The 27,639-nt window shown below is 46.9% G+C and overlaps 1 protein-coding gene across 4 annotated transcripts in view; it reads left to right on the forward strand.

Annotated features, from left to right (window-relative positions):
- The window catches only part of HDAC4 (histone deacetylase 4), a 1,308,595-nt gene that overhangs the window by 477,857 nt on the left and 803,099 nt on the right, over positions 1 to 27,639 (forward strand). For all 4 annotated transcript variants that reach the window (XM_086956254.1, XM_086956256.1, XM_086956255.1 and 1 more), the window contains one exon: positions 25,099 to 25,170. In XM_086956254.1, the coding sequence (XP_086812380.1) occupies positions 25,099 to 25,170 (72 nt within the window). The remainder of the gene's footprint in view (positions 1 to 25,098; positions 25,171 to 27,639) is intronic.

Here is a 27,639-nt window from a genome sequence, read left to right on the forward strand (position 1 = left end):
AGCAGCACTTCCTCTCTTCCGTGCATTCAGATGCTCTTACGCAGCCCCTCCGACCTCCGCCATGCCGCACAGGCAGCCAAGGATGCCACACCAGCCTCCTGTCCACTCAGAGCCGACCCGCCATCCTCTCTCCACTCACCAATAGTTCCAGGAGGCTCCACCGCCGACTCCCACCGTCGCTGGGCAATCCAGACGGGAGGCCCGAACACAGGTCCACCACAGCCGATGCCTCGAGCCCCCTTCACTCCCGCACGGGGGCCGGGCAATGCGCTTCCTCAGGAGGCCCCAATCTGATCTTGGAGGGTCCACGTCTGCGTCTCCCGGTCTCCAGCCACCCCGTCTGATCCTTCTCTGCAGACCGCTCCGTCTCGGGTGCAGTGGGCCAGCTGCAAGATGGCGGGTGCGCTGCTTCCTCGTGGCAGAGCCGCAGGGTCACTCAGAAAGTGTTGCCGAATTGGAGGCCAGTCACCGTGGGTCACAATGCAGCCCTCTCCTGCCGGAAGTGTACTCCAGCGGTTCGGGCCCAATGCAAGATGGCGGTCAGCCCGGCCCCACCGCGTCGCTGTCTCCCACCAGAGCCCCGGGGGGGGGGGGGGGAACCTGCCTGTCACTGTTGCGCCGCTGCAGGGCCTCTTCACTGCCTGGGGGCTTCCAGGGATCACCTGCCCGACCGGGGCAATGGGCGGCGCGACCCGATACCCGCCTCGCCGCCGGACCACCAGGCCGAACCAAGCCTCCTCCAGTCGCGGCAGCTACTAACTTGTTTCTCTGGAAAACGGCACTCCAGGAGCCGCTACCTGCGTCTGCTCCGCCATTGCTGAATCCTGGTCAAAATCGTGTGTGAATGGGTGCCGATTGCTGCAGGAACGGCTGCAATAGCCGGTGCTAATGTTGGCCGTCGGCTGGAGCTCTGGAGCAGCACGTCTGCTCAGGCATCCATCTTAGCCATGCCCCTCTAATGTATCTCCTTTATAGAGCGTGATGGTTACTCCAACGGAGTGTTCCTGCGCGAAGAGTCCACAATTCAACAGTGACCAGAGCAGAGCTCCTAATGGAAAGAAGGTATTACAAATGCCTTAAAATAAAAATAAAACGTTTTTAGTTTCTTTCGGAAGATTGTTTTGGACTGTTCCTGTCTTAGCTGGACATGCGAGAGATTTCCACAATTTTGTGGCTCGATAGCTGAAGGATCGACCTTCCGAGTTCATAATCCTGTGGCAAAAGCAAAGTGCTTTAAAAGAGTTTCCTTCCCTCATTGGGAGCCAGTGTAGGTTTGTCACTTCCGGTTTGTCGGGGAGAACTTAGGGAGGTTACGCAGCATTCTAGGCGCATCATTCTGAACATGTTGAAGACCTTTCATACTGCTTTGGGTAGCCCCCAGGAAATATATAGACAAAGAAAGAGAGACGGCTTTGAGACTAATGACATCTCGAGCTTGGTAGGGAGGGTCTATAATCTTTTGTTTGTTGCAGTAAATGTACTATTCTTTTTTTCACCACATGTAGATGGAAGTTTGATCATCATATGTATTTACTTGATGTGATGAAAGATCTAAGAACGCTACCAGCAACTTTTCCACCTGGCGTTGGAATTTAACACCAGTATGTCTGGCAACCCTTGTTTTGAACCTATTTGCCTGTTAAATCGTAGTATCTTTGAAAATTGCTTTGGTAGTAGTTTTTATGTCTGAGAGGAGAAGATTTTTTGTGTGAATTCTGTTTACATGAAAACACATTAGCATTTGGAACAAATCCCAATTTCGTTTTGCCAGTGGTTGGTTTGTTTGTGCAAAAAGACACGGCCTTTCAAATGTACTCCGCAAACATCAGCCTTCTTTTGTGAAGTAAATGCTGGGCGACTCTGATATCAAAAGGCTGTTTAAGTCTGTTTCATCAGAATCCTAAGCATAGATAATTTTGATAACTTGTCAGTTACTTTTGGACAGCCTTCATTATGCAAGCAATGGAAGGGTCTGTTATGATTATGTTAAAAAACTAGTTGTATTCTAGACATGACAAGTGCACATTACTCTAAATTACCATAGACGGCTCCCCTGTTAAGGCGGAGGAGCGTCGCTTTGCCTGTTGCGGGCACAGCAGGTGCACACATAATAATAAAATGGTAATTACCGTACCATTTTATTATTCTGTGTGCTGCCGGCAGCGCTATCAAAAGCGTGGTAGTGGGGCGGGCAGACAAACTCCAAATTATTGCAGGATGACTGCTTCAAGTGCGCATGAAAAATTGGCCGGCTGTACACAGCCAGCCAATCTGTCATGCGCACTTCAGAGCCTGCAAACCTAGTGCTGTAAAACAGGCAAGGCATTGCAGGCACAGGGCCCTGGTCTCAAATTGAGCGCTGGGTTTGTCTGTTCCAACCAATCCTGGAGCTGCTGAGCAGCTCCAGGATTGGCTTGATTAGGAAGCAGGAAGTAAACCACCTTCCTTTCCTGCTCGTCATCTTCAGTAAGGGCAACAGGCAACATATTGGTGAGTTTTATGGTGCGCCGCACCTCACCAATTTTAAAACTTGCTAGCTGCCCCTGTAACATAACCTTTTTCTCTGAAACATTTCTTAACTGAAATTTGCAAGGTGATCAAGAGATTTCTATGCAAACCCTCCCCACTATAGGTAAACGGTTTCCACACTAGGCTAAGTAGTTGTGTAGTATTTATTTGCTCAAAAGTTTTGTTAAGTGGGCCTTTTCCTATCATTGACACTGCAGTGTTGATAATTTCAATAGCTTGGATCCCACACAGTGAAGGAGATGAACAATCTAATGACGTTTTGTTTACAGATCACAGCTGTTGTGATCCTGAACTAAGAAAACAGTCTTTGAGAGGGTTTTCATAGTATGCAGAGTTAACAATTAATTTGGGTACTGCAAGAAATTAAACGACCTTCCTAAACTTGTAACTGGCAAATACCAAAAGTTTGACGGTCCGTAGTCTCGGAAAATGAACCTATTCGGGCATCCACCCTCTCTAGTTTCCTGTATTTTCTGGAGGCAGGGGATTGCCATTCCAGCGTGTATTATAGCCTCTGGCTTGTACTTCTGGCATTGTATGTGCAGCTTCAACAATCTTGCCAAGAATGAACCTGGGAAACCATTAAGTCATGTATTTATGCCATTTACTTATACTCCTACTTAATTCACATTTCCCTACCTGCTTGGCTCTCCTTGATGAACTCTCCCACGTTTGCTCAAAGGGCTTGGGTCCAGTCCTTTCGGAAGGAGAGCAGGCCTCTTGACCCATATGCTCTCTAAAATACAATTCCATTGCTGGTCTCCTCTTGAAAGTTAAAGCTCGAAATAGCTTATTTAGTGGTGCTGGCTTTGAGTGACTGCACACAGGATACAATAAGAGCAGTATGTGGCTTTTAGTGGAACTTTGTTAAATAACCTACTAACAAGGGAACATTGATCAGTGGGTTTAGATGAATTGCATGGCATTGCTTAATTGTCTGCATGTTTTATTATTTGTCTTTCGGTAAAGCAGCCAATGACTATCTCCTAAATGTTCTCTTAAAACTAGAAAATAGTTTATTTCATATATGGAACAATCCCATAGAACCATCTACAAAATGATGCCTGTTAAGAATATCTATAATATTACAATAATATCTTGTTTCTGTAGCGCCTACTACAGTGTAGTTCCAAAGTCCTGTAACCAACCACTGTTACCATTACCCACTTTTATTGTACTCTATTGACATTGGAAGGATGAACAAGCTGTTTACATAGGTTCTGTATAGCCTGGGAGCAGTTCCAAGTTCGTTTGGCGGTCCTAGGTGTAAATAGCCCATATCCTATCTGATGGTTGTTCTTTTAAGTTGCTTAGGTTTGCTGTACATTTCAATATAATCTGCTAAGGCTTCAGAAAGAAGTCTTTATATCTAGGGACTGAAATAAGATGATGCTTTTTAGTTGTCACTGCTGAGCTCCAGAGTTATTTCTCAGAGCAGTCTCCGCTTTTATTTCTGGAAGCGCTAGTAAATGTCGAGGAATTCCGAAATGGGAAACTACAGGATTCTGCATGTAGTAGGCATATATTGTATTTCAAGCCCCAATGATACTTTCGGTCCTCCAGGTTCACATACAATTACAGAAAAGATGTTGTGCCTTGTAGGATAGCACTTATTTTAAAATGTGTTGGTGCTATATTCCCAGCTCCATCTTTTTCGAGGTTTCTAGATCTATGTAAAAAACATTTTGATTTATAAATAAGGTTGTGGGGTTTTTAGACCCGTAGCTTTACCTTCCTTATGGGTATGAATTACGATTTGCCAAAGCTAATAATTGCATCTTTCGAAGTCTTGCAACCACTGGCTTGGCGATTAATTTGATGTGGAAGCTGGGATCATAATTAGACGGTCGAGCTCAAAAGCCATGGTTGTACGCCTGAGTTCCTGCACATTGTCCCTCCCAAGGCTCATTAGCAGCCTCCTTTTTCATGCCATAGGAGCTGGGGACGAACAAGAGGCCATTTCCATTATGTGTTGTACCCCATTACATTATTCAATTTAGTTGGAGCTACATATACAGTCATCACATTTGCAGTCCCTTAAATTTATATAAGCACATTTACCTAGCCACGATTACATGGCCATTCTCTGCATTTTCATCCTTTCCATAGTCCATATAATTCTACATCGACTTTTGCACAAAGGCAATGTTGGATTTAAGGATAGGTTTGGGGTTTAAGTAAGGGTTCAAATAAGATTTCAAATAAGCTTAAGGACAGTGTCATTGTTAGGCTTAGAGTAGGGTTGGTATGATGCGGTATGCTATATTTTAGGGTTAAGGAAAAGAGTAGGGCTAGCACAAGGCCAAAAGTGGGACTAAGTGCATAGGTATGGTTAGTTTCACTGTTAAATGTATGGGTGATGTACATTATGTTGATGTTTCGACAACTAAAAGGCACAGTACTTTTGGTTCAATTGTATAACTGTGTCATATATATATATATATATATATATATATATATATATATATATATATATATATATATATTTAACTTGTTTGCCTATGTTAAGGGTGACTATGTAATAAATGAATATGTAGGAAACCCTTTAGAGGCATTGTCTGGGTTTTTGATTGTAATGATTAGGCATATCATTGCGAGGTTTAGATCATTACTGGGTCTTAGAAGCCTGCTCAAAGCCCAGTAGATCAAAACCCCGGTGTATGTATGGATTTATGTCTGTCTGCCTACATGTCTAAGTGCCTATATGGTTGACAATAAAAATAATATCTGCTTTAATGAAGTTTGTTAGTTAATTTTATATTTTGTTTTTCTAATGAGGGCTTCGAAGCCTGGCATAACTTTCGTTGATGTCAGCACTGTCAAAGATCATGTAATTTCCATTTCTGAGATGTCATTTGGGCTGAAGTGAAAATGGTAAAATAAGTTTTTACACTCAAGACAACCATGTGATTTGAAACAACGTTTAACGCCTGAATCCATCGGAGATAAAACTTTGTATGAGACCCAGCCGTTGGGTACAGGTGAAGCATGAACGTTGTAGCAGGTCTTTTCTTTGTTGTGAGCAATGAGAGGAGATGGAAGTAGAACAAAAGCCATTTCACTCACCATCTGTCAGCTTTCTGACTGCTAAGGCTTGACATTCCCTTATTGTCTCTCTTATGTTGGCACAGTCCTACCCTCACTTTCACAAGAACATTCACCTGTATTTTCTCCAACATAGTACTTATTTAAACTGTTGTATCTTGCGTGATGTCTTTAGTGCTATTAGCTTTGTAGTTGTTGTTGGCAAGTATTGGTATCTAGGCACCTTGTTCCTGAATAGAGGTCACACTTTATAAACATCATTGTTCCTGAGCCTTTATTGTTTTGAGCCGCTGTAATTAGTTGGGGCTCTTTTTTTTAATTGAGGTAGTGTCAAATGTATGTATTTATTTCTTGGACGTGTAAGGCAACCATACTGCTATGGGCCTATCACAATAAGCGAGACTTCAGAGACATTGTCCTTCATCAAAGCTCCCTTTGGGGAAGTTCTCACCTCTACTCACCATTGTCAATGCCTCTCTTATTCAAGGTATCTTCCCAGAAGCTGTCAAGACAGGCTAGATTATCCTATTCCTAAAGAACCCTACACTAGACACAGACAACCTTGCTTGTTTCTAACCCTTCACTTGCCTACCACTCATTGGCAAGATAATTAGAAAAGCTGTCTGTGTTCAGCTCCAATAATCACATGAATAATAAGTCTCCTGCTTCACTAGCAGTCTGACTTGAGATCACGCTGCAGTTCTAAGACCACCACTGTACACATTATAGACTATGCCCTCCTTACCAATGAAGATGACCCCTTCCTCCTGATATTACTGGATTTCTCATCTTTCACTACAGTCGACAATCCAACCCTCACATGAACCTGCAGTTTCAATTGTGATTCACCAGCAGTGTCCTTCACTGGTTCTCCTCCTACTTTTCCAAAAGACATGGTTCATATGGCACCTCCAAAAGATCATTATCACCTGCCTAGTATCCCAGGATTCCATACTTTCCCTTGTCATCTTCAGTCTTTACATAGAGCTGCCTTGTGCTATGCTCACAGATGGCATCAGGATTCACCAGTATGCTGATGATGGACAACTGTTTGAAGGTCTGTGATGCTTCAGACATCCAAAACCTAAAACACTGCCTGCACATCATCCAGGATTGGATCACCAGCGCCTATCTGAAGCTCAACCCAACTAATTTGCCAAAAACTATTAACTAAAAACAGTACAAACCTAGCTCATGAACCTTGATGACTTCGAACCCCAATGTTCAGCAAATCACTACTCAAGTTGCCAGAAGTGTTGAAGAGGCACCTCTTTAACAAGCTACCTCTTTTATCAGCCGTCGACTATACGCACTGCACAGGGCTCAGCTGCCTTTTGGCTTTGTTTACGCTTTAGGAATCACATAAACATTCATAACTTAGCAAAGGGATTGGATTAGTTAAAATATTTGCTGTATAAACTGGTTTTCAGATTCTTTTAGAAGCTCTTCAGTTATTCTGAACGTTGCAGACGGACAGGCAGTAAGTTCCAAAGCGGTAGAGCTGCTCCTGACTAGGCTTAAGTTGGCTCTTTACTTGTGCAGTCTTTTGTCTCAAACTTAACATTTTCAAATGTTCTTAGTTTAAAGTTTGAGCGTGAGGTTTTAATGCATTATCTGGGGTACTCTTTTTGTTGAAAATGGACTAGGTTATAAGTGAGGCAGTCCAATGTTAATAATATTCTGATAGGAATAAGGAACCAGTACAGATCTCTAAGGGCTGGTGTAATTTATTTAGAATTTCCTAGTGCTTGTTAACAGTATCTGAATAATAGGCTGTGTGTAATTTACGCAAGAATTTTTTTGTGGTCAGTAGACATTGGAACAATTGATTGTATCATATTTCAAAAGTCGATTAGAGGAGCAATTTAGTTTCATCACTGCATGTAATTTGGTTCAGGCTTTCTTGGCTGCGAGTTCAGTATGTGGTATCATAGGCATATGGGGAAAGTCAATCCACAATCCTAGAGATGTCACTGATTTGGCCAGAGGCACACCAAAACAATTGCTGTCAACTATAGTACGGTAGTCATTGTAGGGTTTGATATCCATTGTACAAATAGTTGGAGTGAACTCTGTATTTTTTCTGTACTTAGTGGGAGCAGGTTTGAGGACATCCTACTTTCAATGTCGATACAGGTTTTCGGACAACTTCAGTCTTTAATGGAGGAATTCTTTAGGTACAGCTGTCTGAATGCTGATGAATAGAAACACCTGACTCCTCAAGCATGATAATCAGTGGTTTTATTGGTGCCAGTGCTGATTGATCCCTGGGGACACTACACGGCCATGCCATTATCCGAGGTGAAGCACATTAGTCTGACCAGTTGTTTGTGGTTAGTCGGGACCAGCCAACTTAGTACCAGGCTATTGATTCCAATGTGAGACTCTAGAATTCTGAGTAGCTTATAATCGTTGACTGTTTTGAACTCTGCTGATGGACCCTGAAGGATTAAAGGCAGGTGGAATTCTCCTCTAGTGTGCTCTGCACTGTCATATCTATAATTTGAAGGGTAACTGATTTGGTACTACATTCTCTCTGGAACCCTGATTCTTTTTGTTAACTACGTGTTGTCAGTTGTAAAGCTGTCCATTTCTTCTTTACTTTCCCAACCATCGCAGCTTGGTGACTCGGTGGTTAGTGAATACATTATTTGGGATGTCATTACGTTTCTTCAGAATTGGGGTGATTTGACCAGTTTTGAGAGCATCAGTGAAGGCACCTTCTTTGAAGGTGGTGTTAATCAGTTGGCACCATAGAGAGAAGAGATTTTGAACTTGCGTTAGATCATGTGAGTTGGGATGATGTAATCCTGATAAAAGTTTGGCTTTAGTATGTTGTTGTTCTGAAAAATTATCCTTTGAAATAGCAGAATTTTCCTTCTATCTCTTTATAGTATAGATGGCAAGTATGACTCCTATGGAGTCTGTTCTGAGTTTGCTAGATTTCCTTCTTATTGAAAAAGTTAAGCTATTTGTTATATGTTGTGACTTGAGGGAATGGTTATTGTGAAGTTTTAGATTTAAACCGTTTAAATAACTACTTTGGTCAATTTAAGGCGCTATTGATTTTGTAAGTAATGAAATTAGGAGATGGCAGTGACCAAAGATTTGCATTCACTTCTGAAAGTGGCTAGGGATTGCAATAATATATGTTGTGTCAAAAGACTTTATAGTTTATCAGTCTTTTTAGTCATGTGGAAAAGGTTGTCATTAAACCAGGGATTGCATTTGTTTGAGGCATTCTTACATTTTTGACTGGGGCAATGTTTTTGATGAAACGATTTGGGATTCCTGTTTGTAACTGGAGATCAACACGTTCATCTCCCGAGAGTCAGATGCGTTTGCCTCTATTGTGTACACAAAAGTGATAGGGATAGGTGTGGAGTACTTGAGTTAGTCTCAGCCACTGGTAATTACTGTGGGACGCCATTGTTATTTTGTCAACCATGCACCGTCTGCAGGAACTAGCCATATGGAAATCAGCCATGACCCTGCTCTAATAGGGACATTCTAGTACAAGACCAGTTCCGGGCTATTCAAGCCTCTTCAGTCGGTGTAGCTTGAGTCCGTTGGCACAGTGAGCCCAGGACCCACTCCTTGGTGTTTGGAACTTGTACCCAATCTTGTTTTGTGACTTGTCTAAAAATTATTTGAATCCATGTTTCGGTTAATATTTAAAGTGAGCGGAAGTAATATGTATTCGTATCCTCAGAAGAACAAGAAAGAGATAAGACCAGTTAACTTTCATTGTACTAACATAATCATGAATGACCAGTTCGGAGACTTTTTACCTTCGGTATGTGTCTGAGAGTTAGTTAAGTCATTAGTGTGTGAGGTATTGTAAAGGGAGAATGCCGGCAAGATACATAGGTGGAGAAGGAGCTCTCTGTGACAGCATTGATTTTAAGTTTGACAGAGTGGGTAGTTTTTTGTTAAAGATATTTTTATTGAGAAGACAGGAAGACAGAAATAATAGAAGAGAGAAGGGATGGAATCACATGAAATGCAAAAAAGTGCCCTCGCAGGGGCCAACTCAATAAGGCCAAGCAGCAATAATGGTGATGAAGGGTCATACAGCGTCATCGCTCGGGGCAAGAAAAGGCTCAAAAATCCGCCCGGAACAGCATCAAACCCCCCGAGAAGTCCCGGAGGGGCAAAAGCCCTTACTGGCACCGGGCAAAGCTGTCCAAGTCGGAGGCTTATTCGACCAAGTCCATTTGCGCCTCCAAGCGTCCTGGCCATGAGGAAGACAGTGCGGCAAGGCCGAACATGGAAAACAAAAATCCCCATCCCCCTCTAGAAAAGAAAAACGAACCAAACACACCCCCCAGAGGCTCCAACCTCCCAGCTACTTCCCTCCCCCCAGTGGTGGCAGCCTAGCAACAGGCGTTCGCGCAAGCAGACTTCACACCTGAAACAGATGTAGGGCGCGTATGTTGGGTGGGCAGACCGCCGACGGCAACCCTCGAGAGAGAAAGCGGACCAATGGGCCCCATCTGAAAGTAAAGTTCTTAAAGTCATTTCTGAAAATGTCCGCCATACGCTCCACACTCAGCAACTTCCACAACCTAGCGCACCAAAGGGAAAGAGCAGGGGCCTCCTTCTTCTTCCATGCTGCAGCCAAGGTCAATTTGGCCGCACCTACGCAGAGCCAAAGGATGTGTTTGTCTGCCCTGGTCTGGTGCTCCAAAAGCAGGTCCCGAAGGCCCAGGAGCACGAAGCCTATGGAATCTGGAATCGGGTGGCCCAGGATCTCCCTGATATGAGACAGTATCTCCTCCCAATAGGGGTGTATGATGGGGCAGTCCCACCAGATATGGCGAAAGTCCCCAAGGAAACCACAGCCCCGCCAACACCTGTCTGATGCAGAAGGAAAAATCTTTTTCAACCGGGTCGGGTACAGATACCAATCTAGCATAGTTTTCATATGGGCCTCCCGAAGATCAATAGAATGGTTAAATCCGTGTAGATCACGCCAGAGGTGAGACCACTCCTCGTCTGAGACATCCCGCCCCAGGTGTTCCTCCCACAAACCCATGTATCTAGGGCGAGGTGAGATAGCAGTGGTCAGTAGCAAATCATAGAGGAATGAAATCACCCCTTTCATAGATGATGTGCGAGTGATATAAGATTCGAAATCCGTGGGAGGCCTCGTCGCGGCATCCCGTACCTCAGGTGACATTGCCCAATGCAGCAGCTGGGCGTGCCGGTAGCGCTCAGTAGGTGGCACCCCATAGTCACGCATGCAATTCTGGAAGGTGAGCGGCTCACAACCATGGAATAAATGTGTGAGTGCGTGGCAACCCCCCGCCCTCCACCCATCAAAGGACCCCTCAACAAGAGCCGGCGGAAACGCTGGGTTAAAGTGAATAGGTGTGAAGGGGGAGGGAAAGGAGGTCCACCTTTCATCACTAGAGACCGAATCCCAGACCTTCAGAGAAGTACTCGTTGGGGTGCTAATGTAGGCGTTGCGTGGCCGATCCCCCTTCTCCTTCCAAACTAGGTCCCATATGGAACGACCCGCCACACTTCTGTCCGGTCTAATATTGTCAAGATTGGACTATTGCAATGCCCTTTTTTGGGTGCCCCTGAAGCCACGCTCAATGTCCTGCAGCGAACACAAAATGCCGCTGCAAGGATACTCACTGGCACCCCCCGTAGAGTTTCAGCCAAACCTGCCCTTAAGACACTGCACTGGTTGCCGATACGCGAAAGGGTCAAATTCAAGTCCCTTTGTACCACCCATACAGCTATGCAAAACCAAGAACCCCCAATGCTGAAATCTATGCTCTACCCATACACCCCGAACAGACCCTTACGGTCAGCGCAAGGCAACCTGGCCAAGGTCCACCGAACTAAAAGAGCTCGTACTGGTGGATGCCGTTTCTCGGTGGTCGCCGCAACCCTCTGGAACTCTCTCCCAATCCAACTCCGGTCTGAACCTAATCATATGAAATTCCGAAAACTTCTCAAAACTCACCTTTTCCCACAATAACCTTTTCTCTTCCCCCTCAGCCTCTACCCTCAGTTGTTGGTCTGCAATCACAGCGCTGGGACGCTTCCGGGCAGCCATGCGCTATACAAATCCCAAATTCATTCATTCATATGTAACCAGTGCTTCTCCGACTCCATATGGGTCCATTCGGCCAGCACCCGGAGTTGCGCCGCTTTATAGTAAAGAAGCATGTCTGGAAGGCCAGCCCCGCCCTTCCTCAATGGCCGGCGTAGCGTAAGAAAGGAGAGTCTAGCACGGCCTCCCTGCCAGATGTAGCGCAGAATCATAGATTTAAGACGCCGAAAAAAAAAACCTCCAAGGTAATAGGGAGGGCTTGGAACAGGTTAAGGAGCTTGGGGAGCATCGTCATCTTGACGGCATGCACGCGTCCCAACCAGGAGATAAACATGGGCTTCCAGCGATTAAGCTCGGCCTGTATCTGGGTCAGTAGAGGAGGGAAGTTGGCCGCATGTAGGGTAGCGACGGACGAGGTCAGCCGGAACCCGAGATATTGTATGGATGAGCTAGACCATGACAGGGGCGTGAGCGGTCGGATGCGAGCTACCTCAGTGGGTGGCAGCGTGAGATTGAGAATGTAGGATTTGCCAGGATTGACCCGAAAACCCGCCACCGTTTCGAACTGGGAAAGCACGTCCTGCACACGCGGGAGGGAAGTCCCCGGGTCAGCTAGCGACAATAGGACGTCGTCGGCAAAAAGAGATATTTTGTGCTGTTCCCCCGAAAAGGGTAGACCAACAATATCCGGGTCCTCCCGCACCCGAAGCGCAAGAGGCTCGATGCTGAGCGCAAAAAGTAGAAGAGATAGGGGGCAGCCCTGCCTCGTACCCCGGGAGTGTGCAAAAAAGGGTGAGACATGACCATTCACCATAACCCTCGAGCGCGGACCGTGGTAATTGGCCCGAAGCATATCTATAAACTTGGGAGAAAAACCGAAGGCCTGCAAGGTACTAAAGAGGAAGTCCCAATCCACCCGATCGAACGCCTTTTCAGCATCGAGGCCTACCAGAACCGCTGGGATCTTAAAGCGATTACCTTTCTCGATCAGATGGATTAGCCGTCTAGTGTTGTCATGGGTCTGGCGACCCTTTATGAAGCCCGATTGATCGGGGTGGATGAGGGCAGGCATGAGGTCCTGGAGCCGGGCAGCTAAGATAGAGGAGTACAGTTTAGCATCTACGTTTAACAGGGCTATGGGCCGGTACGATTCGCATTTAGAGAGGTCCTTCCCCGCTTTGGGAATGATCGAGATCATAGCTTCCGCCATAGTGCCCGTAGTGTGGCCCGCCTCCCTCATGCTGTTGAAAAGAGTCACCAAGTGCTCCCCCAACTCAGAAGCAAATGTCTGATAGAAGGAAGCTGTGAAGCCGTCCGGGCCCGGAGCCTTCTGCGGTTTAAGGGACCGAATGGCGGTCAACACCTCCTCCCTAGTAAAGGGGGCCTCCAAAAGTTCGTTCCATTCCTTGGAAACCTGTAGAAGCGACAGAGCTTCCAAGTATTCCCGCTGAGCAGCCGGCGCCAGGTGGTCCGCCGAGTACAAGGCGGCATAAAAGTCGCCGAAAAGCTCGGCTTTAACCGCATCCCTATGTTCCACGACGCAGGAAGGCGTCCGAATGCCACCCACATATTCCCTCTCATGTTTATCACGGAGCTGCCGTGCCAGATGTTTCCCCACTTTGTTGCCCTGAGCATAAGAGAGGCGCCGTAAGCGCAAGAGGGTATATTCAGCCCGAATATTATAGTGCGCCCTGAGCTTCCCCCGCACCGCAGCAAGAGGGCGAAGGGTCTTTCGAGAAGGATTCTGCTTATGCGCAGTTTCCAGTGTCGCCAGTTCCGCCTCCAACGCCTCCCTCTCCTGGCGCCTAAGCTTGTTCAGGGCGGAGTTCAACGCAATGCACGTGCCCCGCGTCGTCGCCTTAAAGGCGTCCCATTGGGTGAAGACCGAGGTGTCACCAGCCTTGTTAAGCTCAAAAAACTCACCAATGGCTACCCTAAGCTTTTTGCAAGATTCCTCATCTCACGTAAGGGATTCAGGGAAATACCATTTGCGGTGAGGGGACGACTCCGGGGCCCAGATCAAGCATGTCGCCAAAAGGCTATGATCGGAGACCGAGAGTGGAAATATTCTGCTGTCCCGCAAGTCGCCCTGCAAAGATTGATGCAAAAAAATGTGATCAAGGCGGGAATAAGTGTGGTGGACATGGGAGTAAAACGTGTAATCCCTAGTGCGGGGGTGGAGGGAACGCAGCTATCAATAAGGCCCAGACTGATCAAAGTATCACGCAGTTCAGGGGAGAAGAGACCCGCCTCCGTCCTCTGCTGATGTGAACAGTCAAGACATTTGTCCCAAACCAAATTAAAATCCCCATCACTATCAACGCTCCCTCCCCAAAGTCCCCCACCACCCTCAGAAAGGCCTCAAGGAACCCATTTGGCCCACATTCGGCGCATAGACAACCACCCACGTGCAAAGCTTACCCATGAGCATCCCCTTCACCATCAGCCACCGCCCCTCCTTGTCTCCCCGCACCCCCACAGGTTGAAATTGAAGTGTAGAGCGAAACAAAAGCGCCACTCCTCGGTGCTTAGTAGTGGCAGAGGATTTGTAAATCAGGGGATATTGCCCGTTCTTAAGTCTAGATTCATCTTTACGGGCCAAATGAGTCTCCTGCAGGCCCACCACATCTAACTGATGATCAAGAATATACTTCCACACTTTCTGGCGCTTTTGAGGAGAATTAAGGCCTTTAACATTCCAGGAGCCTATTGTAACAGGTAACATTGAGTCAAACACCTCCCCCCACCGCTCCAATCAGTGCACCCCATAACGCCAGAACCAAACCAAACACACCACAGTCATACCAAATCCCCAGCCACCACCACCGGGTCCCTTCCCAAACAACCCTCCCACAATCAAAAGGAGCCTCAAAAACAAAACACAAAAAAGAAAGAGTCGGAACTAGAAAGAGAACAATGAAAGTCGGACATGACCTTAAGGGTCGGGGGTAGAAGACCCTGGTAATGCCCCCCTCGAGTTCAGGGTCGGGGTAACCCTCCAGTGGAGTACTATCCCACAGAGTACCTGAGATGGTAGAGCCCCCCCGGCCCCTACGTGCCGCCGTCGAGGGAGCCTAGGCCGCTGAGGAGCTGTCCACTCGGCTGGACTCAGTCACCAGGGCTAGCAAGGCTAAAACTTCTCCCCTTTCACTCTGGCTCGCCGATGGAGTCGGACCCTCTGCCACACCGTGTCGGCCCACTCTCTGCCACGCTGGGGAGCGGGAACGGCGACGTCTTCATGGGGAGGCGCTGGCGCCCGCCGACGCGGCAGCTTCCTCCATGCCTAGCAGCTCCCTGGCGGCTGCTAGGGATCTCACTTGCACCAGTCTGTTTTGCCACCTGAAAATGAGCCGAAAGGGGTGACCCCAGGAGTAGGACACCCCGTCCTCCCTCAGGAAGGCCGTGATCGGGCGGAAGTCCCGTCGTTTTTGCAAGGTGGAAGCCGCCAGATCCTGAAAAAGCTGAGGGCTGTGCCCACGAAAAAGCAAGTTATTGGTGTCCCTCGCCTTCCGCAGGATTGTCTCCTTCAGTTGAAAATGGTGGGCACAAACCAAAATGTCGGGAGGCGGCGAGCGCGCGCCACGTGGCAGGCCTACCCGATGTACTCTGTCCATCCGGACCTCTGTGCGATCGTCCTCTGCCAGAATTTGCAGAAATAGAGCTTCCACGTACTCCCGCAGGTTCCCACCGTCTCCGTCCCAGGGCACCGCTAGTATCCGAATTATTACGGCGGGACCGGTTTTCCAAATCCTCGCAATGGGTCTGAAGATCCAAATTTTGCTCGCGTAGCTGGAGCAAGTCCTGCTGTAGCTGATGGACATCCCCACTGAGGCCCAGATCGTGGTCCTCTAGGGTCACCACCCGTTCGCCGATGCCGTCCACGTCTCGGCGGACCTCACGGAGGTCGGAATCTAATTGCGATTTCAGTTCAGTGATATCGTCCTTGATGGAGGAAAAAAGCTCTATCAGGAAGGCCTTCGTGACCGGGCCCTCAGTGTCGTCCTTGGCCGGCGACTTGCTAGGGCCGGGGGGCGAACCGGACGCCCCCTTGCCAGGACCATCCTTCCCCGGCTTATTCAAGCGATTCCTAGTCGTCATGGTGCGACGCCTCCGCTTAGGTCCAGGCTCCTCGCGACCTCCCAGAGCGTCCCGGATAGCAAGCTACGCTCCTCCACACCTTCAGCTATTTCCGCTCCGTAGACACCGGGGGACCGATGCGATCAGAAGGCAGCACTCGCCGCGTCGCTCAAAGTCCGTTGGGTCGCCCCCAGGGCATAGAGGGTTAGAGGCAAGATGGCACCACCTCTCCTTCCTTCAGCCTTCTGCGCTGTCCAGCAGCCGCCAGACAAGTCGGCGCCTCTTCGTCACCTCCGCTCCGGCTTCAACAACCAGATAGATCGCCGGGATCTCAGGCAGGCTCGCTACAATCCCAGTGGGGGGGACCCGCAGAGCAAGCCCTTCAGTCGTCAACTTGCTAGAGTTCAGGGTCCCCTCGTGCTAAGAGCCGATGCAACCCAGGCGAAGCTCCGTAGGCCCCTCCGGTACTCGTGCGTCACCACTCCAACACCTCGGCTAAGTCCGCCGTCCTAGGTCGTAGCTCGACGGGAGAAGGATCAAACTAATTCAGGACACCTTAGCGACCCCAGGAGAGTCAAAGCCGGGGTTGAAATCGCCCCAGTGCAGCTAAACAAAGCTATGAAAGCCTCGGGGTGCCGGAGGAGCTCGCAGGCACGTCTTACTCCGTCGCCATCTTGGCCCAGTGGGTAGTTTTTAAGATGAGACTTGGGTACCAGCTTTTTTCTTGGCAGGTTGCCCAAGACAGACGCCTGCTGTACAAGTAAGAGCGAACAATCCACTTAATGGAAAGTAGTGTATGGTTGTTTGCACAGGTGAGTCGTAGTCATTATAACAGCGTTCATGTTAGGGGTTTCCATGAGATAGTCTGTAATTTAATAATGTTCTCTATCCACCTTATATGATTAGAGATTACTTTGAAGCTTTTTTTGTTTGGGCTGGTGAGATACTATGTTTCGGGGGTGTTGCAGATATTCTTGATGGCATGGGGTTGGTTTTAAATCTGTTGGTGTCTTGAGCTTGGCGTAGACGTTCTTTATGATCTAGGCATTAAAATACATGCTTTACTGAATGAGATTGCAGAAATGTTGTTTATAGTTGGTGCTGAGCTCATCTGAGATCCTCTTATAGCTTTTCATGAGTTTGTTTTGCTGTTGATGCTTTTGAGGTTTGGGATGGCATATTTGTCTTTATCCAAATTCGAGATTCTTCTACCAAAAGTACTTTGTCATTTTGTACGTCATTGATATTGGCTGTAGAATGACCCCAAAGCCAATGTTATCACTTTGTTGGTTATAAGGAAGAAATAATAAGCACACAATAGCTGCAAAAAAAATCACATTTAATAACGCTGATGCCAAAGAACATTGTACTTATTTTACGATACTGTGAGCTGAACTAAGGTTCTCAGTCTGTTTTCTCATTAACCACCTGAGTAGTTTAAAAATGTTTTTATTTTTTTTATTTTAACCAAATAAGTTGGAAATATCAGATAAACTCTCCTTTTGTATATGAAAGTGGTAAATGGTTCTAGTTTAATGGGGGGGGGTTGATTCTGGTTTGCAATCAGATAGAGATGTGCTTCAGTGCAAATCAGTTTCTGTAGACCATGTAGGAGAAATTTAAAAATCATTAAGTATCTTCACCTGTGAGGGAGATTTTTGCCGGTCAGCAGTGGCTAACAATTATAAGAACGTTACTGTCCACTATTGCACTGTTTTTTAATGAGTCGTTTGCAATGGGCTCTTGTCCAGATTCTTCAAAACAAGATTGAGCCATTCTCTGCTTTAAAAAAAAAAAATTATAATAATAATCCCAGGACCCCACTCTTGTTATAATGGTAAATCCATTTTTAACAACTTTATTCGTTTTAAATAGTAAAAATACTACACATAATTGCTTTTTGCACGAAGTCTGGTATACAAGAACAGTCCTCAATAGTGTCACTAATGGACACCATACCTAAACTGTGCATATCAATGACGAATAGGCAATTATCAGTTCGAATTCTACAAATCTGTTTTTTTAAGGTAGGCCTTTGGTTTTATAAGAGAGATTATAAAGACTTTATAAGCAATTAATATTGTAGCAAGCAAAAGAATGCAGGGGTATATAGTGAGGCCCCCCAGTTCATGAAGGCACATCGTGCAGTAGTCAAAACAAGACTGAATCCAATTATACGCACAGCAAAGTTATGCAGTTGGTGTGCCATTGTCCTTAATATTTGAAGTATGTTGAGATCTCTTCCAGTTGACTAAACAATGAGACCCTTCTGCCAAGACTACCTTCAAGTGGGCTGGATAGAGAACACTGGGTTGCACTTCCAATTTCAAAACCTCTCTACTCAGAGTTTAAAGTTAATTTCCCTTATCAAGCATAGCAGGGCTAATGTCCCGAAACGAAGTCAATGTCCTGCTAAAGGAACTAGTTTGTCGCATTCTAATATCCTCACTTTATCAAGCATCTTTGAATTCTCCTAATCGTCCAATTGTCTTCAACATGAACCGCTGTAGCGAGAACTTCATTTCGAAAACTAGTGAGGGTCACTGATTTCCTGCTATGTGACCTGGGAAGATTGTAAGGAATGTGTTCTCTTTCAATACTTGTGTAGTTTGCTCTACCTCAGTGAATCAAGTAAATATGGCTTACAGACTGGACTCTTGTACAGTCATTTTGGCCTCAACGCAATACCGATTTGTTTGTACACACACTCTTTAACGACCTGATAAGGCCCATTTGTAAGTGTGACTTCATTGCCAGCAAAAGCACCATTAGTTATAGAGCCTTCAAACCTTCTCTCAGCAGGGCACCATCTATCCCCACCATTGTTATGCCATCGTCTCCTTCAGGAAGTTGAGACTGCTTTACCACCAAGTTCCTCGACCTCTGGAGCTACTTTTCCAAAATTGCATCTTTCCAGCGAAACTGCTGTAGCTCCTGGTAGATCCATTTTCTTATATTTCTTTTTCTAATCAAAGACGTCAAGGGCGCTCCTTCTTTTGACTTGGGCACATTCCTGAAGGTATATTTAATTATGTGGGATTTTCCATCTGGTTTCAGACTCATGAGAGAGCATCATCATTGAAGGGAAGTGATGAAGCTGCATCATCATTGATGGGAGGTGATTAAAGCATTGACCCACACAAGGAAGTGGGACTCAAAAAAACAGATCGCTGTAATCTAATAGGTGTCTGTAAGATACCCAAGTGTCTAAAACTGCCCTCACACCTGGGTATCTTCCCCGACACCAATTAGATTACATCGATCTGGTTTTATGAGTCCCACTTCCTTGTGTGTGTCAAGGTTCTTATTGGAGATCGAAGCGAGACTTACATTCCTCCTACCCCTTTCTGTTTTGTGTGGTGAGGTGATTAAAGCACTCATCAATGGGGAGGTCATTCCTACCAGTCGAATGCCATTAGACGTGTTTTCGTAGTTTGATAACCTTCATCTCTTTCTTCTCCTGTATAGTATTGGTGAAGTATTGGGAGTTTCTGTAGCCACAAAGTATTTTTCATCTTTTGTAAAAACAGTGACAAATTCATTTCATACCTTTGAGTCTATCCTGTTAATTTATGGGGTTCCTCAGTGGTAGTATTTATTGCCCCTATATAACTCCTACTCATTCACTACCTAACCTTCTCTGTCTTGGCATAAAATATCACAGTTATTACAAATGTATTCTGATTAGTTTTGCTAATATATTCTGGAACATCAATGTATATTCAAGTATCTTTGGAAAGATACTAATATGGATGGTGAACAGTCCTCTTGCTCTAAACGAAGCCATATCGGAGTTAGTATTACACCCTCAAACAAAGAAGTATACAAACGAATGTTAGCTCGGAATTCGGTTCCTGTGGTACTCATAGATATGGGTGAGTCATTCTGAAATTTCGGATATCTATGGACCCACACGTTAGTATGGTTGTCTGGGCAATCATCTATTAAAGCACTTTGGTGAGAGCTACTAGTACAGCTCTATTTTGCAAGAAGCACATATGGTTATAATTTCGTGAGAAATATATATATATAATTTTTTGGGTGGCAAGTGTTTGCATATGTTCGGCAACTGTATTAACTGTGCTTTACAGTCTTCTTAAATCCTAATGCTCCTACCCATTGAGTTCATCATATTTCTATCACAATTCTCCTAAGCATTCTATTATTATTTGCCCTGCAAGCACTGCTTTCTAATAAGACTCTTCTTCTGTTTGTCTGCTATCACCCAGCTCCAAGCTGTGCCTCATTGATGTCTTGGATGCCTGTTTTTTCCGTCTGTCTGGAATGTGATAGCTTTTCATGACCAGCTTTGTGTGGTCTGCCTCTTTTCCGCTGGTATTCACAGTCTTTAAAGTTCTGCTTGCTTACATTCGTTAACGTGTGCTCTGCCAGTACTCATTCTGTACCTCTTTTATTCTTACCTCTGTCAGCTCTGCTATCTCATTATCCTATTTATCCAATCAAGGTCTTGTAACCTGCATCCCTCTTAGCAGATGGGGTTCTGATTCCTGACCTGTGGTTCACAGTGCAGCAGGGTCTACTGGCTTCCTTGCCTTTCACAGTTCTTCAAGCTGTCGCTTCTAGATCTGAGTGTGTCCTGCTTCTGCAAACCCTGTCTTTTCATCCTCGGCCTTGTAAGTTTTGCATCCTAAAATTCCAGCATGCCAAATCCTTTGAGCTTTGCTTCTTTACAACCCTATTATTCGCAGTCTGTGTGTTCTAGAGCTCCTTCACCCTATACTTGATGACTCACAAACCTCAGTATCTATGTATTTCTATGACACATAGCTCTGCCTCCATACATTCTTATTATTCCTAGACCTGTAAGCTCTACTTCCTTGCATCCCTATTCCTCTGCCCTGACAGCTTTGCTTACAGCTCTTCCTGTGTTGACCAGGTACTCCTATCCCAGTGCCAGCAAGCTATGCATCTTGCATACTTTCTACCTTCAGCGGAAAAAATTGTGGTTCTTTATTTGCAAAAATAAGAAAGTTGATTAAATGGATGGATAATCAATGTATATGAAGAAGATATCACATTGAACAAAGTAACAGTATGAATAAAATACTGAAGAAGATATAAAAGTGCATGAAAACTTTATTTGAAAAACTTTCATCTAGAACCATTTTGAAGAATAAAATAGCTGGATTTCACAGCACCCAGATTTCTGTGCCCTAGGTGACACTTGCACATTCTGTGCCAGTGCTGTCTTCATACTTTCTACTTTCACCATGTCAGCTTTTTCTTGCATTGCTTGAACGGTTGATCTGTGAGCTTGTTATGCCTTTCCTTGTAACATATTCTGCATTAGTTCCTTGTTAATGCGGGTGCTTTGTGTTTCGTTTCCTTATATCCTTGCTGTTCTACTTCAGTTCTTCTTCTTACAGTCCTCCTGTGCTCAGAGAGGTGAGCTCGGCGTACTCCATATGCAGGTTATCTCCCGCTCTATAAACTTTACTTTTGCATCTCCTCTTTACAGTGGTTGAGAGGTCTGCTCCTATACATCCCTCTTGACCCACTCCTATAGGTTCTGATTCCTTGGCCCCCTGCTGTCTGAACTCTGCTTCCATACATCTGCTCTCCCAAGTCCTCCTTTTTTGCCTATTTAATCCAAAGTTCTGTATTTATACCTTCTTACTATCCCCGGCCCTGCACGCTCAGCCAGCTTACCTCCCTGCTCACCGTGCTCAACTTCCCCATCTTTTTCGTCATGCGCTCCTTACATCCCTCGCGTTATCTCGCAAGCTAAGCTTCCCTACCTGTTCTCCCCTGCCCTGTGCGCTCTGCTTCAGTAACCCGGTTATAACGAGCCATTTTATCTATGCTTCCCTACCTGTTCTCCCCTGCGCGCTCTGCTTCAGTAACCCGGTTATAACGAGCCATTTTATCTATGCTTCCCTACCTGTTCTCCCCTGCCCTGTGCTCTCTGCTTCAGTAACCCGGTTATAACCAGCCCTTTCATCTATGCTTCCCTAGCTGTTCTCCCCTGCCCTGTGCGCTCTGCTTCAGTAACCCGGTTATACCCAGCCCTTTCATCTATGCTTCCCTAGCTGTTCTCCCCTGCCCTGTGCGCTCTGCTTCAGTAACCCGGTTATACCCAGCCCTTTCATCTATGCTTCCCTACCTGTTCTCCCCTGCCCTGTGCTCTCTGCTTCAGTAACCCGGTTATAACCAGCCATTTTATCTATGCTTCCCTACCTGTTCTCCCCTGCCCTGTGCTCTCTGCTTCAGTAACCCGGTTATAACCAGCCCTTTCATCTATGCTTCCCTAGCTGTTCTCCCCTGCCCTGTGCGCTCTGCTTCAGTAACCCGGTTATACCCAGCCCTTTCATCTATGCTTCCCTAGCTGTTCTCCCCTGCCCTGTGCGCTCTGCTTCAGTAACCCGGTTATACCCAGCCCTTTCATCTATGCTTCCCTAGCTGTTCTCCCCACCCCTATGACCTCTGCTTCAGTAACCCGGTTATAACCAGCCCTTTCATCTATGCTTCCCTAGCTGTTCTCCCCTGCCCTGTGCGCTCTGCTTCAGTAACCCGGTTATACCCAGCCCTTTCATCTATGCTTCCCTAGCTGTTCTCCCCTGCCCTGTGCGCTCTGCTTCAGTAACCCGGTTATATCCAGCCCTTTCATCTATGCTTCCCTAGCTGTTCTCCCCTGCCCTGTGCGCTCTGCTTCAGTAACCCGGTTATACCCAGCCCTTTCATCTATGCTTCCCTAGCTGTTCTCCCCACCCCTATGACCTCTGCTTCAGTAACCCGGTTATACCCAGCCCTTTCATCTATGCTTCCTTAGCTGTTCTCCCCACCCCTATGACCTCTGCTTCAGTAACCCGGTTATAACCAGCCCTTTCATCTATGCTTCCCTAGCTGTTCTCCCCTGCCCTGTGCGCTCTGCTTCAGTAACCCGGTTATAACTAGCCCTTTCATCTATGCTTCCCTAGCTGTTCTCCCCTGCCCTGTGCGCTCTGCTTCAGTAACCCGGTTATACCCAGCCCTTTCATCTATGCTTCCCTAGCTGTTCTCCCCACCCCTATGACCTCTGCTTCAGTAACCCGGTTATACCCAGCCCTTTCATCTATGCTTCCCTAGCTGTTCTCCCCACCCCTATGACCTCTGCTTCAGTAACCCGGTTATAACCAGCCCTTTCATCTATGCTTCCCTAGCTGTTCTCCCCTGCCCTGTGCGCTCTGCTTCAGTAACCCGGTTATAACCAGCCCTTTCATCTATGCTTCCCTAGCTGTTCTCCCCTGCCCTGTGCGCTCTGCTTCAGTAACCCGGTTATATCCAGCCCTTTCATCTATGCTTCCCTACCTGTTCTCCCCACCCCTATGACCTCTGCTTCAGTAACCCGGTTATATCCAGCCCTTTCATCTATGCTTCCCTACCTGTTCTCCCCACCCCTATGACCTCTGCTTCAGTAACCCGGTTATAGCCAGCCCTTTCATCTGCTTCCCTACCTGTTCTCTCCGACCCTGTGGTCTTTTTCAGAACCTCTCTATGAACTGTCCTGTGAGCTCTGCTTCCTTTCTTGCGTTATCCTCATCCCTGTGAGCTTGGTTGACTTGTCTCCATTATTTCCACCATTACAAGCTCGGCATCCTCACTTCCGGCTGTCCCCATCCATGCAAGCTTTGCCTCCCTGCAGGCTGTGTTTCCTTGCCTGCTTGAGTTTACCTTCTTCGCTGGGCTTTTCTCAGACGTGCAAGCTGTGCTTCTCTACCTCAGTTATTCCCAGGCCTGTGAGCTCTGCTTCTGTGATTACTACCTCCCTGCACTCCCCAGATAGGGAAACTCGGCTTCTCCGTCTTATTTATTCCAAATCGTGTGAGCTCTGCTTCCTTAACGTCCCCCCCCTCCTCCCAGCCCTCCAAGCTCCACTTCTATTCCTCTCAGCAATACGAGCGAGCTCTGCTTCCCGTCTATCCCCAGCGGTGCAAGCCCTGCTTCTTGCCTCTGGTACACCCGGCCCGGGAGCTCAGCTTCCTAATCTCTGCTATTTTACCTCTGCTATCTTACATCCCTTCTATGCACTGCTGTGCGGGCTCTGCTTCCGGACCCCTAGAATCCCCACCAGGACGGACTTCATGTCTTCTGCCGCTCCCAGTTGTGAGCTGCTGTTTGCCTGTCAGCCGTTGTCCCCTGTCCTGCTGGCTTTGTTTCATTCATCTCTTAGCCCCGCATACTCTGTTTTACCGTATGCCCAGCCCTGCGATGCGTTTCCTTCTTTGTCGACTGTCGTCAGTCCTTGAGCGTTTCTTTACCTCGGTTATCCTCCGCTCTGTGCGCTTTGCCTCATTGGAGCCCTGTGAGCACTGCTTATGTGTCTGGCTGCTATCCCCAGTCGTTTGAGCTCCTCCGTATTACCATGCTCTTCTGATTCAGCTTGCTTGCTCCCCACTGTTCCCTGCAGTATGATCTCTGCTCCCTGTTATCCCAGCCCAGCAAGCGCTGTGTTTGCATCCTTTTGTCCCAGCCCTGCAAGATCTGTTTCCTTGACACTCTGGAACATGATGTAGCCCATGATCTCTGCTGCCTGACGGCCCTGCTCTTCCCAGCACAGTAAGCACTGCTTCCTTGCATGGTGCCAAGTTCCAGCCCAATGAGCTCTACGTGGACACCTCCCTTATCTACGCTTTACGAGTTCTGCTTCTTTAAGCCATCTTTGCTTCCTTGCTATCCTCAATTGCGCTAGCTCTGTTTCCTTTGCCTGCCTGCTAGTGCTACCTCCAGCTGTGCGACCTGTGCTTTCCGCGGCCCTGCAAGCTCTGCTTTCCTACCTCCTTCTCCCCAGCACTGCGAGCTCTGCTTCCTCACCTCCTGAGCCATGTGAGCTGTGCTGATTCGTGCTTCTGCATCCTAATCTGCCTCAGTTCCCTTCCCATTGCAGTCTCCACACAGGCGCGCGCACGCACAGACAGGCGCACGCGGTGCTATTTTTAGCTGCATCCTCCTGGGGCTGTTCTTCTCTCAGCCGCCGCACCATATTGTTATTAAACGTATAAAATTTGGGAAGCGTTTCTCTTCCCTTCTGTTCCTCGGTAGACAGGTTTACCCCGCCCTTTGTACGGGTTGGAGCTTTGCCACTCGTGTCGTATGCTTAGACATTCTCTGGGTTCTGCAGATTTATTTGTGCGGGGTTTCTTCCAGAAACATGATGTTCTTTTAGAGGCGCCTCCACCCCGTGATCCAGGTTTATTTGCATTCAGTTATGACTTTTTGCAGCGGCAGTGCCGCTGCCTTTTCTGTGCGCGCCAAGTGCCAGCCTGCCTGCAGTGTGCCATTGACTGTTTCTGACTGGTAATGGATTTCTGCTGCTGTTCTCACAGTTGGTTCACTTGTGTTTTTATGTTTATCCGACTTTCTGCTCTTTTTCTCCGTAGATGGACTTTCGGGGCGAGACCAACCAGTCGAACTGCTGAATCCAGCCCGAGGAAGCCACATGCCCAGCGCCGGTAAGGAATCCCTCAGTGCACCTCCCCGCGTGGTGATGGGTTGCGTCTGAGCAGTCTAAGATCTATTTTTGTTTGCATATATTGAAGTCTAGATGCAGGACTAGTGATGGGCTACTCACTAGCAGCTCTGCAGTTTTCTTATTCTTTCAGCATTGAGTGGCAACCAGGCATGTCAGTGTGCTTCTTCTGCATGTACGCTCCCTGGTAACCGCTCTGCCAATGTACCTTCCGTGCTCTGCCCCCCGAGTGACCTAGCACGAAGACCCATGCCCATCTCTGCTGGTGTCACACTCGCCCACTGCCCACCACTCACCCACCCGTACTTTGCTGACAGTGATATCCGTAGGCAGCGCTCTTAATGCACTAGATTGCGGCTGTCAGTTCCTTCCACCGTTCCACAGGGGCTGCCAGAGGAGCTCCAGGAGTGCACCTCGATCCAGGTCTGCAACAACCCTTTCCCTTCCAGGTTAGAGACCGATGCAGCCGCAATCGTGGCCTGCTTTGCGACTCTGGCTATTTGTGGGCCAAGAGCCACTTGCATTCCTGCCTTCCCACACCACTCTTTCTTTACATTACAGTAATGTGACCAACATACTGTTCTGCAAGTGCACCACAATCTTCTTTGAAACCCCCTTTTCCCTTCCCGTTGTGACACCCAGGTACTTCTTTGGAATGTAAATCAGACCTGAGCTAAAGCAATCTCCCTTTTAAGTCCTTAGACCGTACATCTCTGCCATTACACCCGAATCTGTAAGTTCCTCCTTGCAAGTTGCTTCAGATGGATGATTGCCTTGGTTTAACAAGCATTGGCTAAGCCAATGGGTCTCGTCTATGCAAGAGTTATTGGCTTTGCCCATATGTTTTAATTATGTTGTACACCAGGGTTGTTGTTGGTCAGCAGGGCTAAACTTTGTGGCATAGAGTAGAGTGGCATGGAGAAGCGAAGAGTAGCATAAGGTGATATAGAGTGTCGTGAAGTGGAGTGGCGTAGATTAGAGTGACGCAAAGTAATTTAGAGTAGCCTAGAGTGCAGTGATGCAGAGTAGAATAGAGTGCATTTGTACAGAGTACAGTGGTATAGAGTGGAGTGCTACAGAGTGTTGTGGCATAGAGTGATGCAAAGTAGAGTGGCATAGAGTTCAGTGGCGGACATTGTTGTTGCAGAGTAGAGTGGCATAGAATACAGGAGTGCAAAGTATATTAGTGGCGTACGTAGACTGCAGTGATGTAGAGTGCAATGTTTTAGAGTGGTTTAACATGCAGTGGGGTAGAGTGTTGCAGCATATAGTGGCATAGAGTGCAGTGAAGATTAGCGTAGAGTTCATTGGGTTTGAGTAGAGTGGTGTAGAGTGCAGAGTACAGTAGAGTGGCACAGAGGTCAGTGCATAGAGTGCAGTGCATAGAGTGGAGTGGGGTAGTGGGGTACAGTGCAGTGGCATAGAGGGGATTGATTCAGAGTAGAGTTAAGTGACGTAGAGTGGAGCAGTTCAGGGTAGAGTGCAGTGGTGTAGAGTGGTGTGGTACATAGCAGTGTGTATTGGTGTAGAGTGCAGTGTTGCAGAGTAGTGTGGTGTAGAGTGGTGCAGGATAGAGTTGAGTCGCATAGAGTGGTTCAGAGTAGAGTGGAGTGGTGTAGAATGCAGTGGCAAATAGCTCAGTGGTGCAGCGTGGTGTAGAGTGCATTGGCATAAAGTAGAGTGGTGCAGGCTAGTGTGCTGTGACTCAGAGTGGAGTGGTGCAGACTAGAGTGGAGTGGTGCAGGCTAGAGTGGAGTGGTGCAGGCTAGAGTGGAGTGGTGCAGGCTAGAGTGGAGTGGTGCAGGCTAGAGTGGAGTGGTGCAGGCTAGAGTGGAGTGGTGCAGGCTAGAGTGGAGTGGTGCAGGCTAGAGTGGAGTGGTGCAGGCTAGAGTGGAGTGGTGCAGGCTAGAGTGGAGAGGTGCAGACTAGAGTGCTGTGATTCAGAGTGAAGTGGTGCAGAGTATAGTGCTGTTGCAGGGATTGGTGTAGAGTGGAGTGGCATTAAATGGAGTATGCATGGTCTGGTAGCGCATTTTCAATTGAAATGACCATTACATTTGCATTGGCATGTAGAATTACTGATAAAAGTATACAGCACTCAAACAATGTGTGGAAAAGTCATCACTCATTGTTTTGCTTTGTTTTAATTGTATTAAAATATTTGTTCCACCATACATCAGAATTACAAGAAATGTGCTTTATTCATGCTTTGATAATTCTGATATATTCTAAAATGTCTGCACAGTTCAATATAGACATTTAAACGTTGTTGTTGCTATTAAAATGGACCTTCACAGCAAGATCGGCACATAATTCTTGTCATTTTGAAGTCAGAGGAAAAAAGTAAACACCAAACTCCCTCCGAAGACAAAGCCTGACATTTAGCCTCTGTATTTGAAGGTGCAGAAAATGCCACAAGAACAAGATTTAAAGGGCTGTTTACAGAAAAGGA

The sequence above is a fragment of the Lissotriton vulgaris genome, chromosome 2_1 (assembly GCF_964263255.1).
Source record: "Lissotriton vulgaris chromosome 2_1, aLisVul1.2, whole genome shotgun sequence".
Lineage (NCBI taxonomy): Eukaryota > Metazoa > Chordata > Amphibia > Caudata > Salamandridae > Lissotriton > Lissotriton vulgaris.